Raw genomic sequence first — 18884 nt, 5'->3', positions numbered from 1 at the left:
CTTCTCATGACCTGAGGCAGGTTACAGAATAATTAAAACACATAAAAATTACAAAAATACCACAAATACACATATTAAAATGTATTTCTACAAAATACATATTAAAATACACAAAACAAGGAACACAGTAGTGTTTTTAATATAAATATAGGAATGTATGGATATAGAGCAGGGTGGTCAAACTTGTTTAATGTTTAATACCATCAACTTAAGATAGTTGAGAGACTTCACAAAGGAACAAATATTACATTGAATGTTTGCCACTTTGTTACTTTGTTGGAAACCACCCTAAGTCCTCTTGGCGGATTATAAATAAAGTATTATTATTATTACACACATACTATATATTCCAAAATGTTTTCAAATTTCTGATTATGGAGCATGTATTGGCATTCAAACTACTCAGAAAAACCATAACACGACTGGGGAGCTGCATTTGCTATCAGTTCTTTGATATACTTTAGGTTCTTGCACTTGAAGAAGAACTTTTTTCGTGAAGGAGCAAGGAAGGCAACAGAAGAGAGGAAGCCATCTATAGTCAATGTGTTGTTGAAAGCTTTCATTGACAAAATCACTGGGATGCTGTAAGTTTTTGGATTCCGGGTTGTATGGACATGTTCCAGAAGCATTCTCTCCTGATATTTTCCCTGCATCTGTGGCAAACATCCTCAGAAATTGTGAGCTCACAGCCTCTGAGGATGCCTGCCATAGATGCAGGTGAAATGTCAGGAGAGAATGCCTCTGGAACATGGCCATGCAACCTGAAAAACTTACAGAAACCCATCTATAATCATTTTGCCATACTATCACAAGTATCTTTTGTTATTACCCAAGACTAATAAGCCTGTTCCAGTGATGTTAAACAGGCAGGCACTGTTTCCAGAAAGTAGTTTAAGCAGAGCAGCTGAGATCTTCCATAAGATGTCCACACACCCCCCCCCCCCCAAAGACTTAACAGAAGCCAGTATTTAGCATCAATGCTGTGGGCTAGAAGTGGGCTGTATGTGGCTCCTTTGGTGCAGTTCAGCACATCACCTGACCAACCCTCCCTATGCTAAAGAATTTTATTTTTGTTCCTCTCATGAAAATTACATATCCAGAATCATGTGGGTGACATGATCAGCTATTTGAATTATATTTGCTCCCATCCACTACCCACCTACAAAAAGTCTGAAACAGGCATTTAATTGATTCAGTTAAACTCCAGCATATAAGTAACTGAAATTCAGTTTTTTAAAGAAGTCTGAATGCGTATAGATGTTTGGTTTTTGTTATCAGTACATAAAAGAATTGTTTCTCAGAATACAGGGCTACCATTTTCAAACATGCTTTCACATTTCATTTTTTTTTTTGTATAAACACCAACTCTACTACAAAGAACTCAGTCTCACTACAAAACTTTCTGAGACAGGCCTAGTGTCTTTTGTCCATTTTCTTCTCTTCTCTCTCCAGGAGTGGTTGCATGAGCAGCGCTGGCTATGGACTTGTTGCAGCAGAGAGAATGTCTGATTTATTCTTTGAACTCTAGAATAGCAGATACAATTATCCATTAGATTATTATTTTTTATTTCAGAGACATCCTTATTAAATATGCTAATTCAGATCTAATATCCCTAGCCTTATAAACCAAGGTTTATGAAGATGAGACCCCTTCGACACGACTGAATAAAATCCCACATTTTCTGCTTTGAACTGGAATATATGGCAGTGTGGACTCAGATAAACCAGTTCAAAGCAGATACTGTGTGATTTTCTGCCTTGATATTCTGGGTTATATGGCTGGGTGGATGTGCCCAGAGAGTGAGCATCAAGAAGATACATTTGTTCCTCAACTTCCTCCCTTTTATATTCTCACTTTAGTGTCATGGTTCTGGATTAGGGATGGTTTGACTTAAGACATGTAGTATGCTTAGATAAACCTAATATACTGCCAGCCTGCATTGGCCATTGTGCATTACGGCAGTTTCAGGGAGCATCCAAATGACATAGTAGTTCTTTAGACATTTTTCTCCCTCTCTGAATGTGGTCTCTTTGTTAAGCAGGTAAGACTGAGTGATGAGAAGTTCTTAAGGGATGTGGACCTTCGGTAACACTTTGCCCATTTAAGGGGAGCCATTTCAGGGCCCTTCCACATAGCCCTATATCCCAGAATATCAAGGCAGAAAATCCTACATTATCTGCTTTGAACTGGGTTATCTGAGTCCAGGCCCGTAGCCAGGATTTCGTTTCGGGGGGGGGGGGGGGGGGCTGAATTTTTTTTCAGGGGGGGTTTCGGGGGGGGCTGAGTTTCAGGGGGGGCTGAGTCTGAGTGAAAGAGGGGCTAGCCTAGCAAACCTTTTGTATCGTTACCCCAATACCCCCATGCATATGGGATATATTGAGTATGGTGATCAGATCATGATATGAATAAACATAACAGTTTAAATAATGCACCATTAAGGCCTTTTCGCGAACCACCATGAAAATTTCGGGGGGGGGGGGGGCTGAAGCCCCCCGAGCCCCCCCCCCCCCCCCCCCCCGCTACATGCCTGTCTGAGTCCATACTCAGTGTGTGGAAGGGCCCTCAGTGTCCCTCCTCTTCCCTTCAGTCCATTCCTTCCGTGTCTTCCCCCCAACCCCATTGCAGCAACTATTGTCAGGAGTGAGCAAATGCTCTTTACCTTTTAAACATGTATTATCAGTGTCAAAACACAGTAGACTCTCAGTTAACTGGCCCATGCTTGATAAAGGTAGTTTCTGGTTGCTAAAGAATTACTATTAAAATAGGCTTAATTAATACTACACCTAACGTACCATAAACTCTGTATTGACTTGATATGAATGCTGAAAGACAATAAAGCAAATTTAGAAAAATAAATAAACTTAATGCAAAACAAGTTTTACTGTTCTATCTATTTATAAATCAAGGTACAGTATATGTTTGTTTGTCCATTTGTACCACAATGGTTTTTGCTATGTGAAATGTCCATCTGTGAGATTACGAGTGTGTTGCTAGGTGAAGTGGCCCTTTGTAATGTGATATGTTTATGAGGAGAAGTGAGGAAGAAAGGAAAGAGCTACAAAGAGAGCCATATTGGCGAGGCGACAGCATCCAGAGCTGGAAAGGGGGAGAGGATGGAAGGGAATGAAAGAATAAAAAGAGGGAGAAGGGAGGGGAAGAAAAAGAAGGGAAAGAAGCAAGAAAAAGGAAGAAGCGATCAAAGCAGAGGGGCAGCAGTCCTCCCCACATTCGGGCAACACCAGGTATATATACTAGTTGTATTACAAAAACAGCTTTTAATTTAAAACATTTTTTTTAATTCAGCGTTTTCAAACTTTTTAAACAGAGAGCCAGGTCACAGTTCTTCAAACTGTTGGAGGGCTGGATTATAATTTGAAAAAACATGAATGAATTCCTATGCACACTGCACATATTTTATTTCTAGTGCAAAAAAAACTTAAAAATAATAAAATAATTAAAATGAAGAACAATTTTAACAAATATAAAATTATTAGTATTTCAATGGGAAGTGTGGGTCTACTTTTGGCTGATGAGATAGGATTGTTGTTGTGCTTTCAAGTCATTTCAGACTTAGGTTGACCCTGAGCAAGGGCTGGGAAAATGACCTTGGAGGGCCACATCCAGCCCCTGGGCCTTAGTTTGAGGACCCCTGCTTTAGTTGCTTGAAAACTGTTTAACTGCTTGTGTTCTGTTTAACGGAGAATCTACTGTACTTTCAATTTTGCTCTACTGCTTGCTTTGCATATCTTTTTAATGTTCCCAGAATAAAAGAGCTATTTCCTTATGCATCTATGTACAGAAATGGATTATTCTGCCTGGAAACATTATTTCAGCAGTAGCTGTTTTGTGCTATGTTATTATGTTGCAGGTTTGTACTCAACAAAAAAAGAACAGCAACAACATAATGTGAAAGAATGCTTAGTTCTAGAAATGGTCACAGTAAATGAACCAACATCAAATTCATAATTTATATAATTCACAGAGAAAAGGGTTTTTGACAGAGGAAAAAGGCTTATTTTAATCACATGTGGCCCCATCCACATTGACCACTAGGTTGGTACTCTGATCATCCCTATGACAGCTAAGCACTGCACAGGGATGATATGTATTAACCCACAGCAAAGCTGCTTAATGCAGATTTACCCCAAGTTAAACTAACTTGGGAAACCCTGACTTGGTAGGATTCTCTCTGGGGCCCCCGAGTGGCTCAAACTGTGGTGTCTGTGATGCTAGTTCGAGTCCATTTTGTGTCTGTAGACAGAACAACCATGTGTCTCTCTGCTTTTGGATTGAATCCAACTCATTTGATGTTTCAGTGACTGTTCTGAATGTAACAAGATCCATAACCAACTCAGTGCCAATTTCAAACGCATGAAATAATATCAGCCAAAATCTAGCTACTTTCCATATCTCACCATTTTACATTCTGTCCCATTTCTCCTTTTAAAAAAATCTTCCCACTGAGTTTTTCCTCTTCCTTTGCTTTTATCACTGTACCTTCTTTTTCCCTTCTTTTTTTTAAATTTCCAAAGCAACTACATATTATCATTTGAAAACATGCAATATAATCTAAAATTGGTGGTGGAAGTTGTGAACTGGTGGACTGGTTGTGAGAGGAAACTTGAAGTTGATAATAAAAATTTTGCAAAACCAAAAACTCTTGAGTTAATAAGGTTTTGAACGACAGGCTCTGTTTTCGAAAGACCATTGGTTGAATATGTGATATAAAATCAGAAAGTAAATAATTATAGGTTGCATAAGCTATACAAATAATTGGCAGTATTAAAATATGAAATTGAATTACTGTACACACTTAAGAAGTTCAAATACAATAATCATAAAATTAGAGAATGAATAATTATGCATCAGTTCTCAAGGGTAATCAACTTGCAATAATAAAGTAATATTTTCATTTATGATGCATTGGTGAAATAGTATTTGCCGTTTGCTAGGTACTTACCTACTGTGTGAAAATAATTAGGACTATACAAAATATCAATAATGATATATATATATATTTAAAACTACTCTCATACCCTCATTGTGAACTGGTCAAAACAAGCCATTCGAATGTGCTCAGGAGTTGCTGGGCTATGCAATGTAAATAGTCCAGTGAATCCTCTTTCCTTTCGTGCTGCTGAGATAGCATCCTTTATAGCAAAAAAGACGGAACATCCCAGGAACAAAGCTGGCTCGCCAATTGCCTACAGGTTACAATAAATACACATGCATGTAAAACAGATCAACACTAAGAAACAGTTACAATTTAAGATATAATAACAGTAACATGGTGTATACTTAGTAAGTCCAGGAAGAGGTCTTGATTTAGGCTACAACAAAAACTCAGGCCCCTTTTACACTGCCATATAATCTAGGTTATCAAAACTGATAATACACATTATCTGCTTTTAACTGGATTATTTGAATCATATAATCCAGTTCAAAGCAGATAATTTGGATTTTTTTATGGCAGTTTAGAAGGGGCCAGAGGGAAAAAGGACCCAATTGCAATCCCTCAGTGAGCAAACTATATCCATGAGTTCAACCTTCATGTGCACTGATCAAGGCAGAAATCTTAAGTTATAAAGCCTTGCCACATCCTTTCTCTTGTCACATTCTTTCTTTTAAACATATCACTCTCATTAGGTTAGCTCTTAAAATTATTTGTTCATTTCCCTACTTGTGTTCTTAATATTCCGGGTGCAGGAGGATTGCTCATGTGCTTATCCAAGAATGATCATTCATGGTGAATACCAATCTCTCACTATATACATGACTGACAGAGCAATCTGTCCTCGTGGGATACACCCAAGCCCCTTATTCAAAGGCAAGTGTGCTCTTCATTGCCATTTAGTACAGCTTGTAACTGTCCAAAAGCTGTCTGAGCAGCCCTATATTTGTCCAATCTATAGTGTCTTTTTAAAGGTTGCAGGTTACTCCTAAATTTTTCTAATAAGAAGCAGATACTTGAAAAGAGCTTGTGGTCATGGATCAAATCAAATGTGCCCACATGTTCTTAGACTTCTTATCTCTGAACAGTCACAAAATTGGAAAATACAAGCTTTAATCCATCTTGCCAAAATAACTTGACATAGGATGAAAAGAAACAAACTGTCCCAGAATGAGGTACTGACCTCATTCTCTATCTCTTTTAAAATCCTTTAAAGTCCTCTGGACATCCAAAGAATTCCACTTCCTCTCCAGTGACAGGATAAATTTGGAGAAAACATTGACAGATATATACTTTTACTGCTAGGCTTTTGGGGATAAATGTTGGATCTAAAATCAACGCCATTTTGTCCTCAAATTTACACAACATTGGACACTTCAGCTGTCTTAGACACTCTTCTGCTTGAAATGATTCTTATCAGAAATTGCACTTTCAGGAATAATATATTGCAAATGCTTCCTGTAGTGGCTCCAATGAAGAATTCATTGATTCATTTAACACTAAATTCAAACCCCAAGCTGGGAACCTGTGAATCACTGGAGTCACCTTTAAAGTAGCCCCTCTCCAAGAACTTTATAACTTGAGGTTAATTGGAAAGAGGCCTACCTTCAAGAGCTAAAGAGTTTGGTCTGAGTCCCTTCTATATGCCATCCTGCAAGTGGTCTAAAATGTTCCCTACTTGAATCTGAGAATGTTTAGTTTTCTTGAAGGCATCACCTGGTATCAATGCCTTCTCTAGTAATTATTAACTGTCAAGTGAATTGAATGTTTTAAAAGGAGAGAATGAGAAAATCTCAACCAACTGTCAAGACAGGATTTTCAAAATTGTGCTGAGAGGGAGTTGTGCTAATATCTTTGGATTCTTGCCTTGATCAGCTAGCATGAGGGCTAAACCCATGAGTGTGGATTGCTCAAGAAGTCAGCCAGAGAATCAATGTTCAATATATTAAAGTATACTAAAGAAAAAAAGCAATGTAAATTATATACATTTACAGTGTACTCTCTACACGTACAGCTTACACTTTTGTGGGTTTGATTACATTATGCAACATTTTTTTGGTTCCTGGGTTATAAATGCCATTTCTTAATTGGTTCTATCATAAAAGTTTATTAAACTGCAAAAACTTTGTTTCTGAGGTACATCCTGCAGCACGTTTTGCTATCATTTTTTCAAGGAATATTGCATAGAATCTCAACCAATTCAACATAATTTGTGGCAGCCACAAAAACAAAGTTTTGGAGTATAACAACTACTTTCAAATTGAGTACCACATAATTAAACAGGAAATAACACTTTCAAATCAGGAACATTTTTTAAAATTTTGTTACCTAGTCTTGTTCAAGGATGTGATTAATTTATTCTCTCCCTGGATGTTGATTATAAAGTTTCCCTGGAGGACCTAGCAATTGTTATGGAAATGTTCTCTTGGGTTAAAAATGATTTCCCCCCACTTCTGCAAGGATTTTACACCCCTAACCACAGTGAATATGGAATACTACCTGTATACTTGCTACATACTGTACCAGTAAAGAGATATTCAAGTGCATTGTCGATTTTGAATCCTCTGTCCTCACTTAAAGATGGTCAATAATGTACACTGAATTCACACACACACACACAAACCTCCAGTACTGTCATGTGGTCATCAACTGCCTAAGCAGGAATATATTTTAGAGGATTATCTGTGCTATACTTTTACTGTTATATTTTAAATGATGTTAGAAAGTTTTCAAGTACAAATGTTTTAATATGGTAAACTATTTTATCAGTATGGTTTTTTGATACATCTTGTTTTAATTTATATTGTGAGCTGCTATGGCTCCTATATTAAGAGAAAAGTGGGGTAAAATGCATGTATGTAAACATAATCAGACTGTATTTATTAACTGGTATTTGCAGATCAGTAAAACAGATGAAAAAAGCACATAGGAAACCAAGGCACACAGAGAAGGTGTGCAACTTCAGATTTATCTTGTTTTTTAAATACACTTTAATTCTTGAAAATATGGATCTGAGAACAGGATAGGAATCTGAAATGAGAGAAGACACTTGGTTGCCTATGTGGTTGCAAGCCTTAGTGGACTACAGCTCAATATTAATTTCTACTGAAAATTGAACTTCTCATATTTACCTTGGATGAATAAATTGCACTGCTGTTTTGAGATGAAGAAAGTAAAGAGACAGAAAATTGTTCAGGAATGTCACACACTGCTGGGATTTTATATTGATTTGGGCCACAGGTCCTCAGAACTCCATCTGGAGAGTATTTCAACACTTCCATTGTATAAAGACCAAGGCCTTGCACAAAAGCACCTTCAATCTGAGAAGATAATTATATTCATCTGATATATCTCAATCTAAACTCTTAATCTACCACGTTAAAATTGCATTCTATCTGACATACAAATATTTTAGTGGCAAATTCAACACAAACATCTGGTCTAAACAATTTGAGGATCATGAAATGCAGGTTTATACTTATCATCAAGGTATATGTAGAGACACATACAGGGAGGGAGGGAGGGAAGGAGGGAAGGAGGGAGGGAAGGAGAAAGAGACTGAGAGATCTTGATGACAAGGACTTGATGCTATAAAATGGTTCATAATGTGAAACCATGCCTAAATCACATTTGTAAATTATAAAAAATAATATTAAATTAGCATCTATTAATTTTGTAAAAGTTTTAAAAAATCTAATGGTATCTAAAGCTCAAAATAAACACAAATTTGTCAGTTTGATACTTTTTTTCTACAAACAGCCAATGTCAGTCCCGCAATATCTAATCAACCAGGGCATGGGATTTAACCTTTGGCCCTATTGTGGCCCTAGTCAGAATTAGAGAAGGGAATATGCTTGCTACTTAGATGAGAGAAATGTTCCTTAGACCATGTAGTCTGTGATAATATCATGCTTTACATAGTCTCTTTTTAAAAGAACATTTTAATCTTCAAAGAACTTTCTATACATTACAATAACTAATATATGCCAATCAAGATTAACTGAAGGTTTTATATATCTAGATCAGGTACGGGCAAACTTTGGCCCTCCAGGTGATTTGGACTTACCGGCTGTTAGGAATTGTGGGAGTTGAAGTCCAAAACACTGGAGGGTTGAAGTTTGCCCATGCCTGATCTAGAGTGTACTCAGGCAGAGAGTGAAAATTATTTACAGGTTTATCATAACATATGTTTTAAAACATTTGTATAAACAGTAGGACCCTAACCTATATGGATATACACTTAATGTACATTTCCACATTTTTATATAACACTGAAGGAGCCATTCATCATAAAGTATAAAAGGAAAAGTATCACTAATGTAAGGTATTTCTACTTCAAAAAATAGAGCAGATATAAGTGATTGATACTTACCTGTCCTATATCAATAGCTGGATTAATGCTGCAACCAACATCCATAACTATATCTGTCCTAATGTTCTTTTTATTTGAAAAGAAAAGAAAATTACATGGGGTTATTTGTATAGATCAGAGTCTGAAATTCATAAAAACAAATACAATTGTAATGTATTAGCAATTGAAAAAATAATAGAATGTAGGCACTGGTTTTATTTAAATTTGAAAGACAGGAGGGTTTTACTATGAGACATCTTTTTCTTTCCACCTTCTCTCAAGTTGATTAAGAACTTGGTCATTGTTTCTATGCCCCATGAAAAGTATTAAATCATATAGACATTTCCGCTTTAAAGTTAGTTCTCTTGTTTGTTGTTATTTGCCATCATGTTAGCTTTGAATCATATTGACTCTAAGTTCCCATCTACACTGTCCTTATAGTCCAGGATCTGATTCCATATTATCTGCTTTAAACTGAATTATATGAGTCTCCACTGCCAGATAAGATGGGATAAGCAGATAATCTGGAATAAGCAGATAATCCGGGATCAGATCCTGGGATAGAAGGACAGTGTACAAGGGGCCCAAGAATCAGAGATCTCCTTGAGCTCTAGCCTTCAAAACCCTGAAACCCATCTGTAAAGTGTTCTTCCTCTACTACTGTTGCCTTTCAGAATGTTTGCTTTCAAGACAGATATTTATTCAATATAGGCATGAAGACAATCGTGCTGAAAATATGATAGAACAAAAAAGTTCAAGATACTAACTACTGTTGTTCTAGAAACATTCCTTATTCCCAGGATTCTATCATAAATTTGGTTTTGAGAGCAACCTGATTATAATGATTGACATGTAGATAAACAAGTAGCTCTCATGGTGTTACTGAACTGTATGCCTCACCAGCATATCTAGTCATGTGGACTTCAGTCTAAATAGAAAGCCATGTGTTTTGTGATGGAAAAAAAATGGTAGAAAAATCTAATAGACTTTTTAAAAGAGGAAAGTCACAGAAAAAACTACAGTGAGCATGGAATACAAGCAAACTTCCAAGAATCCCATGTTTAGGATGTAATTAGTTTTTCCAGTAAAGTCCAAATGAAAAGTTTCAGCACTGTATTTACCTTATGATCTCCTGTCAGACAGTCTATTTCCACTTCTGAACAAGCAGCTCCAAAAACAAAATATTCAAATGGACGTCCTTCTCCCTTCTCCCAGTTCATGTTTGTATCATAACCTCTTAAGAAACAAATGTTTGTAAAGCTCGTTAAACACTGTATTAAACTGTATGTTAATTAGTATGAAATCAAGCTATAATAATAATAATAATCATCATCATCATCATCTTTCATTTATATCCCACCACCATCTCCCATAGGGACTTGGGGCGGCTTACAAAACACTCAAGGTGTGACATGCAAAATACAAGTGCAAAACAAAACATGCAAGTAGACAATAAACCATCTACACAACATCATAAATTCGCAGTACCCCCTGATAAAAACAATAAATTACAGCAGTTGCTGTAGATAAAATAGTAGTATTCAATCTCAGAGGTATAAAGTGCTAATAAAGAATATGAAGGTCCTCATATATATTATTAGAGAGTTTAAACATAATCAAAAGCTTGTTGGAAAAGCCAGGTCTTTAATTGTGTGTGGAAGGTTTGGAGGGCAGGGGCTATCCTGATCTCCCTCGGGAGGACATTCCAAAGCCGGGGGCCACCACCGAGAAGGTCCTCTCTCCCGTCCCCACCAACCACACTTGAGGCAGAGGTGGGACCAAGAGGAGGATCTCTCTGGTAGACCTTAAATCCCATGCTCGTTCATAGACGGAAATGTCGTGTCAAAGACAGCTTGGACCCAAAGCATATAGGGTTTTATAGGTAATAACCTGCACTTTGAATTGAGTCCGGAAACTCACTGGCAGCCAGTGTGATCAATAACGTATGTAGTCCAGATCACAGGCAGATATCCATCTCTGATCTATGCATATTCTGGAATGTTTCATACGTATTTTCTTTGTGTTTACCATAGATTTTACTTTCAATATTTATTTTATGAGCCAATAAGTTAACAAAGAAGATGGATACAGCATGTCGACTGTCTAAGGCGCTGTGAAATGATTTCCAAATATACATAATACAGACTACAACAAAGAATCCAATTTTAGCCTTCCTCCTGCTCCTACATGCACAAGTCTCTGAACTAAAGCAGTCTCACTACTATAGAGATTAAATTCAATGATTACCAATTAGAGTAGGCCCATTAAATAATTGGAAACTATACTAACAATTTCTTTTAGGCATTTGTCACTTTGGTTTTTTTAAAAAATCTTGGGAATTATCATTCAAGGCATTATTTTTCCAATAGCAACTTTAAGGATAGAAAATATCATTTACCTGAAGAAGCCAGTAGCTGAAAGACTAATGCTCTGGTGAAAAGCTTCTGTAATCTATGAAAGAGAAACTTTCTTAAAAGGTAAAATAAGGTTTTCCCTGAAACCTATGCATAGTATTACAATGCAATCTTTTAGTTGTATGTTAGTTGTGAAATATCTGCAACATCCTCAGTACATTAAGTGAATTTCTATTGCTTAGGGACAGTATTTTACCCTGATCACATATGTATTTGTTTTGCATTTTATCTTATTTATATCTGTTCAGTTCTTATAATTAAGGGCCCAATGGACAGGGGGGAAACAAAACTAATGCAGAAGGGACTTGAAGTCACGTCTGATTTCAGAATAAATGTGTTTAATGTTAAATAGTACAGAGACTGTTTCCAGCTGTTTAAGAAACAAACTGGCACCTCATATATCTTCCAGGAGTAGCAATTCAGCCTCCTTTTAAAATCAGAAATAGAATAGTCTGGGACAATGGGTGGTCAAGGGATGCAAACATTTTGCCCATCTCTGTTAAACACATATGCCAATGGATGACAAAAAGTGATTTCACATAAGATCCTGAAGTCATCAGGATAACATTATCAGTGATGGTTAGAGTTCTGGTTTCAAGGTACATAACAGAGTCATCTGGATGTGTCTGCTGATAGGAACCTAATGGTATAACTTAGTCACAGACATACATTATTACCCAATCTTTCCATTTTCCTTCTGGATTTTCATCCATGATTGGCTGAAGTCGTTTCATAAGAGTTTCACAGGCATTCTGGAGGGAAAAACAATTATAATAATTATTATGTAATAAAAAATCATGAAGGCAAAACAGATTGCTAAAATCATTTTGCTTTAAGAAAACACATTGTACCCTACCACTCTTGACTCAGGTGCCAGGGCACCAAAGATAAGGAGCCACCATGACATCAGTTTTGTTGTACCATGGTTAAATAAGTAATTAATTGCTCAGCATTGGTTTCAGCAGCATAGTGACATACAATGCAAGCTGTAATGACCACAGGTAATCACGGGTGTAGAAGAAAGTGCCAGATAAAGATAAGATGCCATGACAGAGTAAATTATCAGCTATTATACATTCCATACGAGCCGGGACCCAATTTGTGTATCCACTGGACCCTACTGTTGCCTCCAGAAATGATATCCCTCCTGCAGTCCCCTATGTAACCTACAAATCTACTCTAAGTGGCTGGAAATTTATTTGCAATGAGATTTCAGTGTTATAGAAGATTGCAGCAGAGGGAAAGGGGGAAAATCTTGAATCAACTGTTGGATACAGAAGAAGACAATTTTCTATTATTTATTAATTAAAATATGGATACCCCCCTTCCTATATTATGGGATCTCAGAACAGCAGATAAGGAAACTCAATCAAACAATAATTCAGTCTAACAAGTGGTAAATAATTTGACTAGTTAAACCAGCTTAGATGGCTAAAACAATAAAACCATAGGTAAAGGTTTCCCTTTGACATTAAGTCTATTTGTGTCCGAATCTGGGGGTTGGTGCTCATCTCCATTTCTAAGCCGAAGAGCTGACGTCTGTAGACACTTCCAAGGTCATGTGGCTGGCATGACTGCATGGAGCGCCATTACCTTCCCACTGGAGTGGTACCTATTGATCTACTCACATTTGCATGTTTTCAAACTGCTAGGTTAGCAGAAGCTGGGCTTAACATGGGGGCTCACCCTGCTAACCATACTTATCCAGATTTTGGGGAAAACAATTAGGCCTTAAAAGCTTTAATTTTTTAAAAAAAAATATTATTGAACTTGACACAGGAATGAAGCTAATGCTTGTGCACAAGGGGAAGGCAATTTCCCTTGTCCTCTTGCAATATATTGTTCCTACTAAAGGGAGACAGAAGTATTCTCCTTACTGACCTCTGTCCTCAGATAGGCAAATCTGAATCAAACCGATCTCTGATTCAACCTACTAAAATCAGGCCCTGAATTGAATTAACAACTACATATCCAGCCCTTAGGGACACCTAAATTATATAGAGCACGTCTGAATAAAAGAAATCCATTTCAAAATATCAATTGGAATTTTGAAATTTTGCAAAAAATATATATGTAATTTTAGAAAGCAGCAAATACACATGAAATTATTCAAAGCTTTGCCCTGAAATCATGTTTCAACGCCATCAAATCCAAAATAAAGACAATGTGAGGCAATTCTGCTGTTTGTGGTCGAAATATATGAAAAGAAATATGTTGCACATCATTTAGCATCAAATGATAAGATACAGAAGCAGAAATATACACAACCTTCACTGCCATCCCATTAATGTCAGTACCAATAGAGGCTGCTGTAGGTCTTGTATTAGGCACAGTCACTGTACTCGTTTCACTGATATAAATATAAGACATTGGTATCTTTAATTCACGACTGGCGATCTGTTAGGAACACAATAGTCAGTAAATCATTTTCTTAATATATTGTCATTATTATTGTTTATTTTTTATGGCAGATAACCTTGAACACTTGTAAGAGTTGCTTCTTGTTTGACAGAACATTTGGGAAATAGTAGGGACTGCACTGTAAACTAAAACCTATCTCTCCTTCCTTTGCTAAGATTACTATATACAAGATTACTATACACACACACACACATACATATACACACATACATAGTCTGATGCTGGAAAAGAGTGAGATAATGATCTTTTCAGTATTTATCTCCACATCCACTTCCAGTTAGGGAGATTATGCACAAGCCGCATTGGAGCATATGTCTTTGATACAATGGAAACTCAGCGAAGGTTTGACCTTTAAAAATATTCATAGCTAGACAACATGTAATGCTTCAGAGTAAGCCAAAATGAAAATGACTGCATTTATAAAATGTGTCCAAAATATGTTCCTTAAGTTGATGAAACAATAACATTAGCAAATAAGGGAAAAATCTTTTCATTTCTGTTCATATCACTTCTTTCTCAAAAATAATTCATGTTATGATGCTGAGCCAACTTTTATCATTTGAGAAAGAGTGGAAGACAGCTTGGAGGTTGTGAATGCCTTATTTCCCTCTCTGTCTCTAACATGACCACAAAGAGCAAATAGAAGGTTTTCCTACTGCTTCAGATGGCAGTGTTTACAGAACGGATGGGCAACTGCAATTGAACCAAGAGCCAATTTTCTGTCTCAGAACACTCTGGCAACTTCAAAGACTGGGGAACAACATACTGTATATACTTGAGTATAAGCCTAGTTTTTCAGCCCATTTTTTAGCCTGAAAAAACTCCCCTCGGCTTATACTCGAGTGAGGATCCTAGTGGGAAAGCATGGGACTGAAAGAAGCCCTTCTTTCAGCCACAAGCTTTCCAGACAGGACCCTCACCTCTTTGCACAGCAACTCAGCGTGCCTTCTTCTCCTCCCCTTTCGGTACAGTGACCCAGCTGGATTGCTATGCCGAGAGAGGAGGAGAGGCCGCGCGCCTTCCTCTCCTCAGTCCTTCCCACTTCCTCTATTCCCACCTCAGTTTTTTCCTCATTTTTCGAGCACTCCTTTCCCATCTCAATCTTCCTTTTCTAGTTTCTGCCTTCCTATCCCAGTCTTTACTGTCCCCAGCCCTTCTTTCCCAGCTCCCTTTCCATCCCAGCTTTTCCCAGGTTCCAGCTTCTTTCCCATTTTAGTCTTGCCCTCTTTCCCACTGCAGTTTCCCACTTTTCCAGCCCCTCTTTCTCACCTCTATCTTTCCCACTTTCCCAGCCCCCTTTCTCACCTCAGTCTTTCCTAATTCTCCACTTGTCTCTTCCCACTCCAATCTTTCCACCTTTCCACCCACCTTTTTGCACTCCAGTCTTGCTCATTTTGCAATCTTCCTTTCCCCATCCCAATCTTTTCCAATTGCCCCTCTTTCCCACTCAAGTTTGCCCAGCTTTTCCCAATCCCCCCATTCTTGACTGGGATCTTTCCCACTTTTCCAGGCCTCCTTCCCATCCCAACTTTGCCCAGTTTCCAGCCACACTTTTCACACCTCAGCCGTTCCTCCTTCCCCAGCTGTCCCCTTCCCACTCCAATCTGTCCTATTTTTCCAGCTACCCCCTTTCAATCTAATTTTTCCACTTTCAACCACCCCTTCCCATTCCAACCTTTTCACATGTCCAGTCCTTCTTTCTCATCCCCTTCCCATGCTACTTTCCCACTTTTCCTTATTCATATACACACAACATTTCCCCCAAAATGTGTAGTTACAATACACTATGGTGATTATTGGAAGGATACATAAGCACATTTACACTGAAGAGGGTTAGAATAATGAGTCTTCAGTTTTATGTAAATATTCAAAAACATTTAACTTACTGATGCCTCAATGAATGTAATTTTATTGGTATCTATTTTTATTTTGAAATTTACCAGTAGTAGTTGTATTTCCCATGCTTGGCTTATACTCAAGTCAATATAAATTTTCCCAGTTTTTTTTTTTTTTTGGCAAAATTAGATGCCTCAGCTTATATTTGGGTTGGCTTATACTCGAGTATATATGGTAATTGGCTCTAAGTCCACTTCTAGATTTGAAAAAAATATATAGACTCTGCTTACACAAGGCCCTTGTACAAAGCCGGAATCCCAGAAACATCCATGTTAATTATCTGCCTAGCCAATGACAACATGCAGCAGGGTGGGCAACCTGGAAATGGCTGGGGGATAAACTGCTGAGGAAAAACTCATTAGGCCCTGGATATGTGACTAGCCTTCTTTCTCATTCACTATGCATCTAAAAATATTCCAATATTTGAAAAAAATCTAAAAAGCTGCACTCAAGGGAGACTCAACCTGTGTATACATCTATGTATAAATGGACACTTAAATAAACACCAGAACATACTATTAAAATCACAGCTTCTTCAACACTGAATAAATCTTGGCATGCCCAAGAATGTGTGTGAATGCATATTACCTGCATAATTTTGGTGTGAATCCCTTGTCCTAATTCAACACCACCATGAGTCACCAATACATGCCCATCTAAGTAGATATGAACAAGAGCTGCAGCCTGTTAATTTTAGAATAAGAAATTAATTAGGTATGTGTGTGTGTGTATATATATATATGTATATGTGTATATATGTATGTGTGTGTAAAAGCTTATGTCATTGTGAACTAAAATAAAGTTACCACAATTTGGACTACTTATGTTGAGAGAGATGAGCAATAAACACTGAGGTACACAAATTGCCAGTTTCAATGGCTGCTCCAGCTGGTTTGTTGGAACAGAAACAAAAATAAATCTTGTGGCATTTTAAAAACTATGAGATTGATTTTGGCATAAGCTTTCACTTCCGCACACACAATGAAGTATACATACATGAACATGAAGACTTGGGGTTTTTTTTGTTTTATAAGTGTGTTTTATAAGTGTGTTTTATAAGTGTTTTATAAGCTGCGCTTCAAACCTCAAAGTCACTATTCTTCATTTAAAAGGTTTCAAAGTATAGCATGACATTTTCTTCATGGTCTCTTACACAGAAACATAAAATGGGAGAAACATTGTAAGCCAAGCATTGTATCCAAGAGATAGTCTGCAATATTTCTATGCACAGACTAACCCCTGGATATCATCTCTTTTATTCCAAAATATTTTGGAATAAATAATTTTAACATTACATAACATTATTCCAAAATATTTTGGAATAAATAATTTTAACATTACATATTTTAATAACTTGCATGGAAAGGTTATCCAGATACCTAAATATATAATGATAAATAAAATCAGAATAGCCTGTTTTCAAAACCAACCTGATTAAGAAACTTCGGTTCAAATCCTATTGAATATTTCAGTGGAATAATGGCAATCCCTTTCTTTTTCCAGTAATTGCACTTATTAAATTCTTCCACATCTTCCTTCCTTCTGTAAAAACATGATTTCTTCATGCACTCATTCCAGCATCTTATCAAGTTCTTTGGGTTCACTTCTTGATTGTAATGTGTTCTATCAAGTGTTTTGTACATATTTTTTTCTCTGATCTGAAACAACAAATGGAATATTCTAGAATTTTTCAAACTGAATTGAACATTTCTTATTTGACAACTGAAAGCTAGTTCTCCCATTGCCGTTTGCAACTCTTTCATACACATCACACATTCTTGCATGTAAACTTGTACGCCATACATCTCAGCCACAGTAGCAGTATGTCATCCAGACAGATAACTGCAAACACCATTGTGGTTCATATCAAATATTCTACTAATTCACATGCCCCTAACAAGTAGGTGATTCCTGCCAGCAAAATAAAAATACATTCTCGGTATCAGATGTAACTTTCTACAGGAAAGTAAAATATTTGTAGTGATTCTTGCTGTAAAAGCAATTATTCTATTTAGGTCTAGCCATCCCTGCCATGCGTTGCTGTGGCCCTGTCTGTGTGTATGTGGGTTTTTTTTTTGCGTATATATATATGTATATGTGTTTGTATATGTTTTGTATATGTGTATATAACTGTGTTTGTGCATGCATTGTAATGCATTTTTGGGGTTTTTTTTTTTTTGCTTTTTAAGTCTCTTCTGTTGTATTTTTCAATGTTTTTATGAGTGATGGCCACTTGTTGGCCTGATAGGTGTATTGTGTCCAAATTTGGTGTCAATTAGTCCAGTGGTTTTTGAGCTGTGTTAATTCCACAAACAAACATTCCATTTTTATTTATATAAATTAAAAAAAATTAAAAACCCAAAGGATGTTCTTATTGTTACCTTTTCTGGTGGTAAACCTGTTTTGGTTGCTATATCTGTTATCAGTGTCTCTGTAACAAGGGCTGACTGAGGAAATCCAAATCCTCTGAACGCTGTGTTTGATGGCAAGTTTGTCCTGCAGGCACATCCTTGGCATAGTAAGTTGGGGATCTTGTAAGCATTATCCATCCTTAGCAATGCATTCTCCATTACCTTTAGGAAACAAAAATCATAGATTTAATATCCAACTTTATATGTGTATGAGAGACTGTTTTTAACCTGAATAGAGAGTAAATGTACAAAGTTCCTCAGTGAAGTGTCCTAGTTATCTTAAGCTACCACAAGGAAGGCAACAGGCTATTTGCACATCACTCTGTATGATAATCAGTGACGGTGGGTAACAATAGTTTTCTCCCCTTTGGAAAGACTAGTGATGCTTGGAGTAAGATATACACCCATATACTTTCAGGAGAGTTTGCAAGTGTCACAG

The 18884-nt window shown here is 37.0% G+C and overlaps 1 protein-coding gene across 1 annotated transcript in view; it reads right to left on the bottom strand.

The window, feature by feature from the left end:
• Positions 1-931: 931 nt before the first annotated feature.
• Positions 932-18884, bottom strand: part of LOC132778688 (aldehyde oxidase-like) — a 53736-nt gene continuing 35783 nt past the window's right edge. Inside the window, exons 23-33 of the mRNA XM_067470585.1 lie at positions 18416-18607; positions 17465-17692; positions 16623-16718; positions 13986-14114; positions 12395-12469; positions 11702-11754; positions 10425-10539; positions 9325-9390; positions 8084-8272; positions 5038-5205; positions 932-1524 (exon numbers count right to left, since the gene is read on the bottom strand). Coding sequence (XP_067326686.1) covers positions 1477-1524; positions 5038-5205; positions 8084-8272; positions 9325-9390; positions 10425-10539; positions 11702-11754; positions 12395-12469; positions 13986-14114; positions 16623-16718; positions 17465-17692; positions 18416-18607 — 1359 coding nt within the window. The 3' untranslated portion in view covers positions 932-1476. The remainder of the gene's footprint in view (positions 1525-5037; positions 5206-8083; positions 8273-9324; positions 9391-10424; positions 10540-11701; positions 11755-12394; positions 12470-13985; positions 14115-16622; positions 16719-17464; positions 17693-18415; positions 18608-18884) is intronic.

The sequence above is a fragment of the Anolis sagrei genome, chromosome 1 (genome assembly GCF_037176765.1).
Source record: "Anolis sagrei isolate rAnoSag1 chromosome 1, rAnoSag1.mat, whole genome shotgun sequence".
NCBI lineage: Eukaryota > Metazoa > Chordata > Lepidosauria > Squamata > Dactyloidae > Anolis > Anolis sagrei.
The sequence above is the reverse complement of the archived record's forward strand: the minus strand, read 5'-3'. Positions and strand labels throughout refer to the sequence as shown.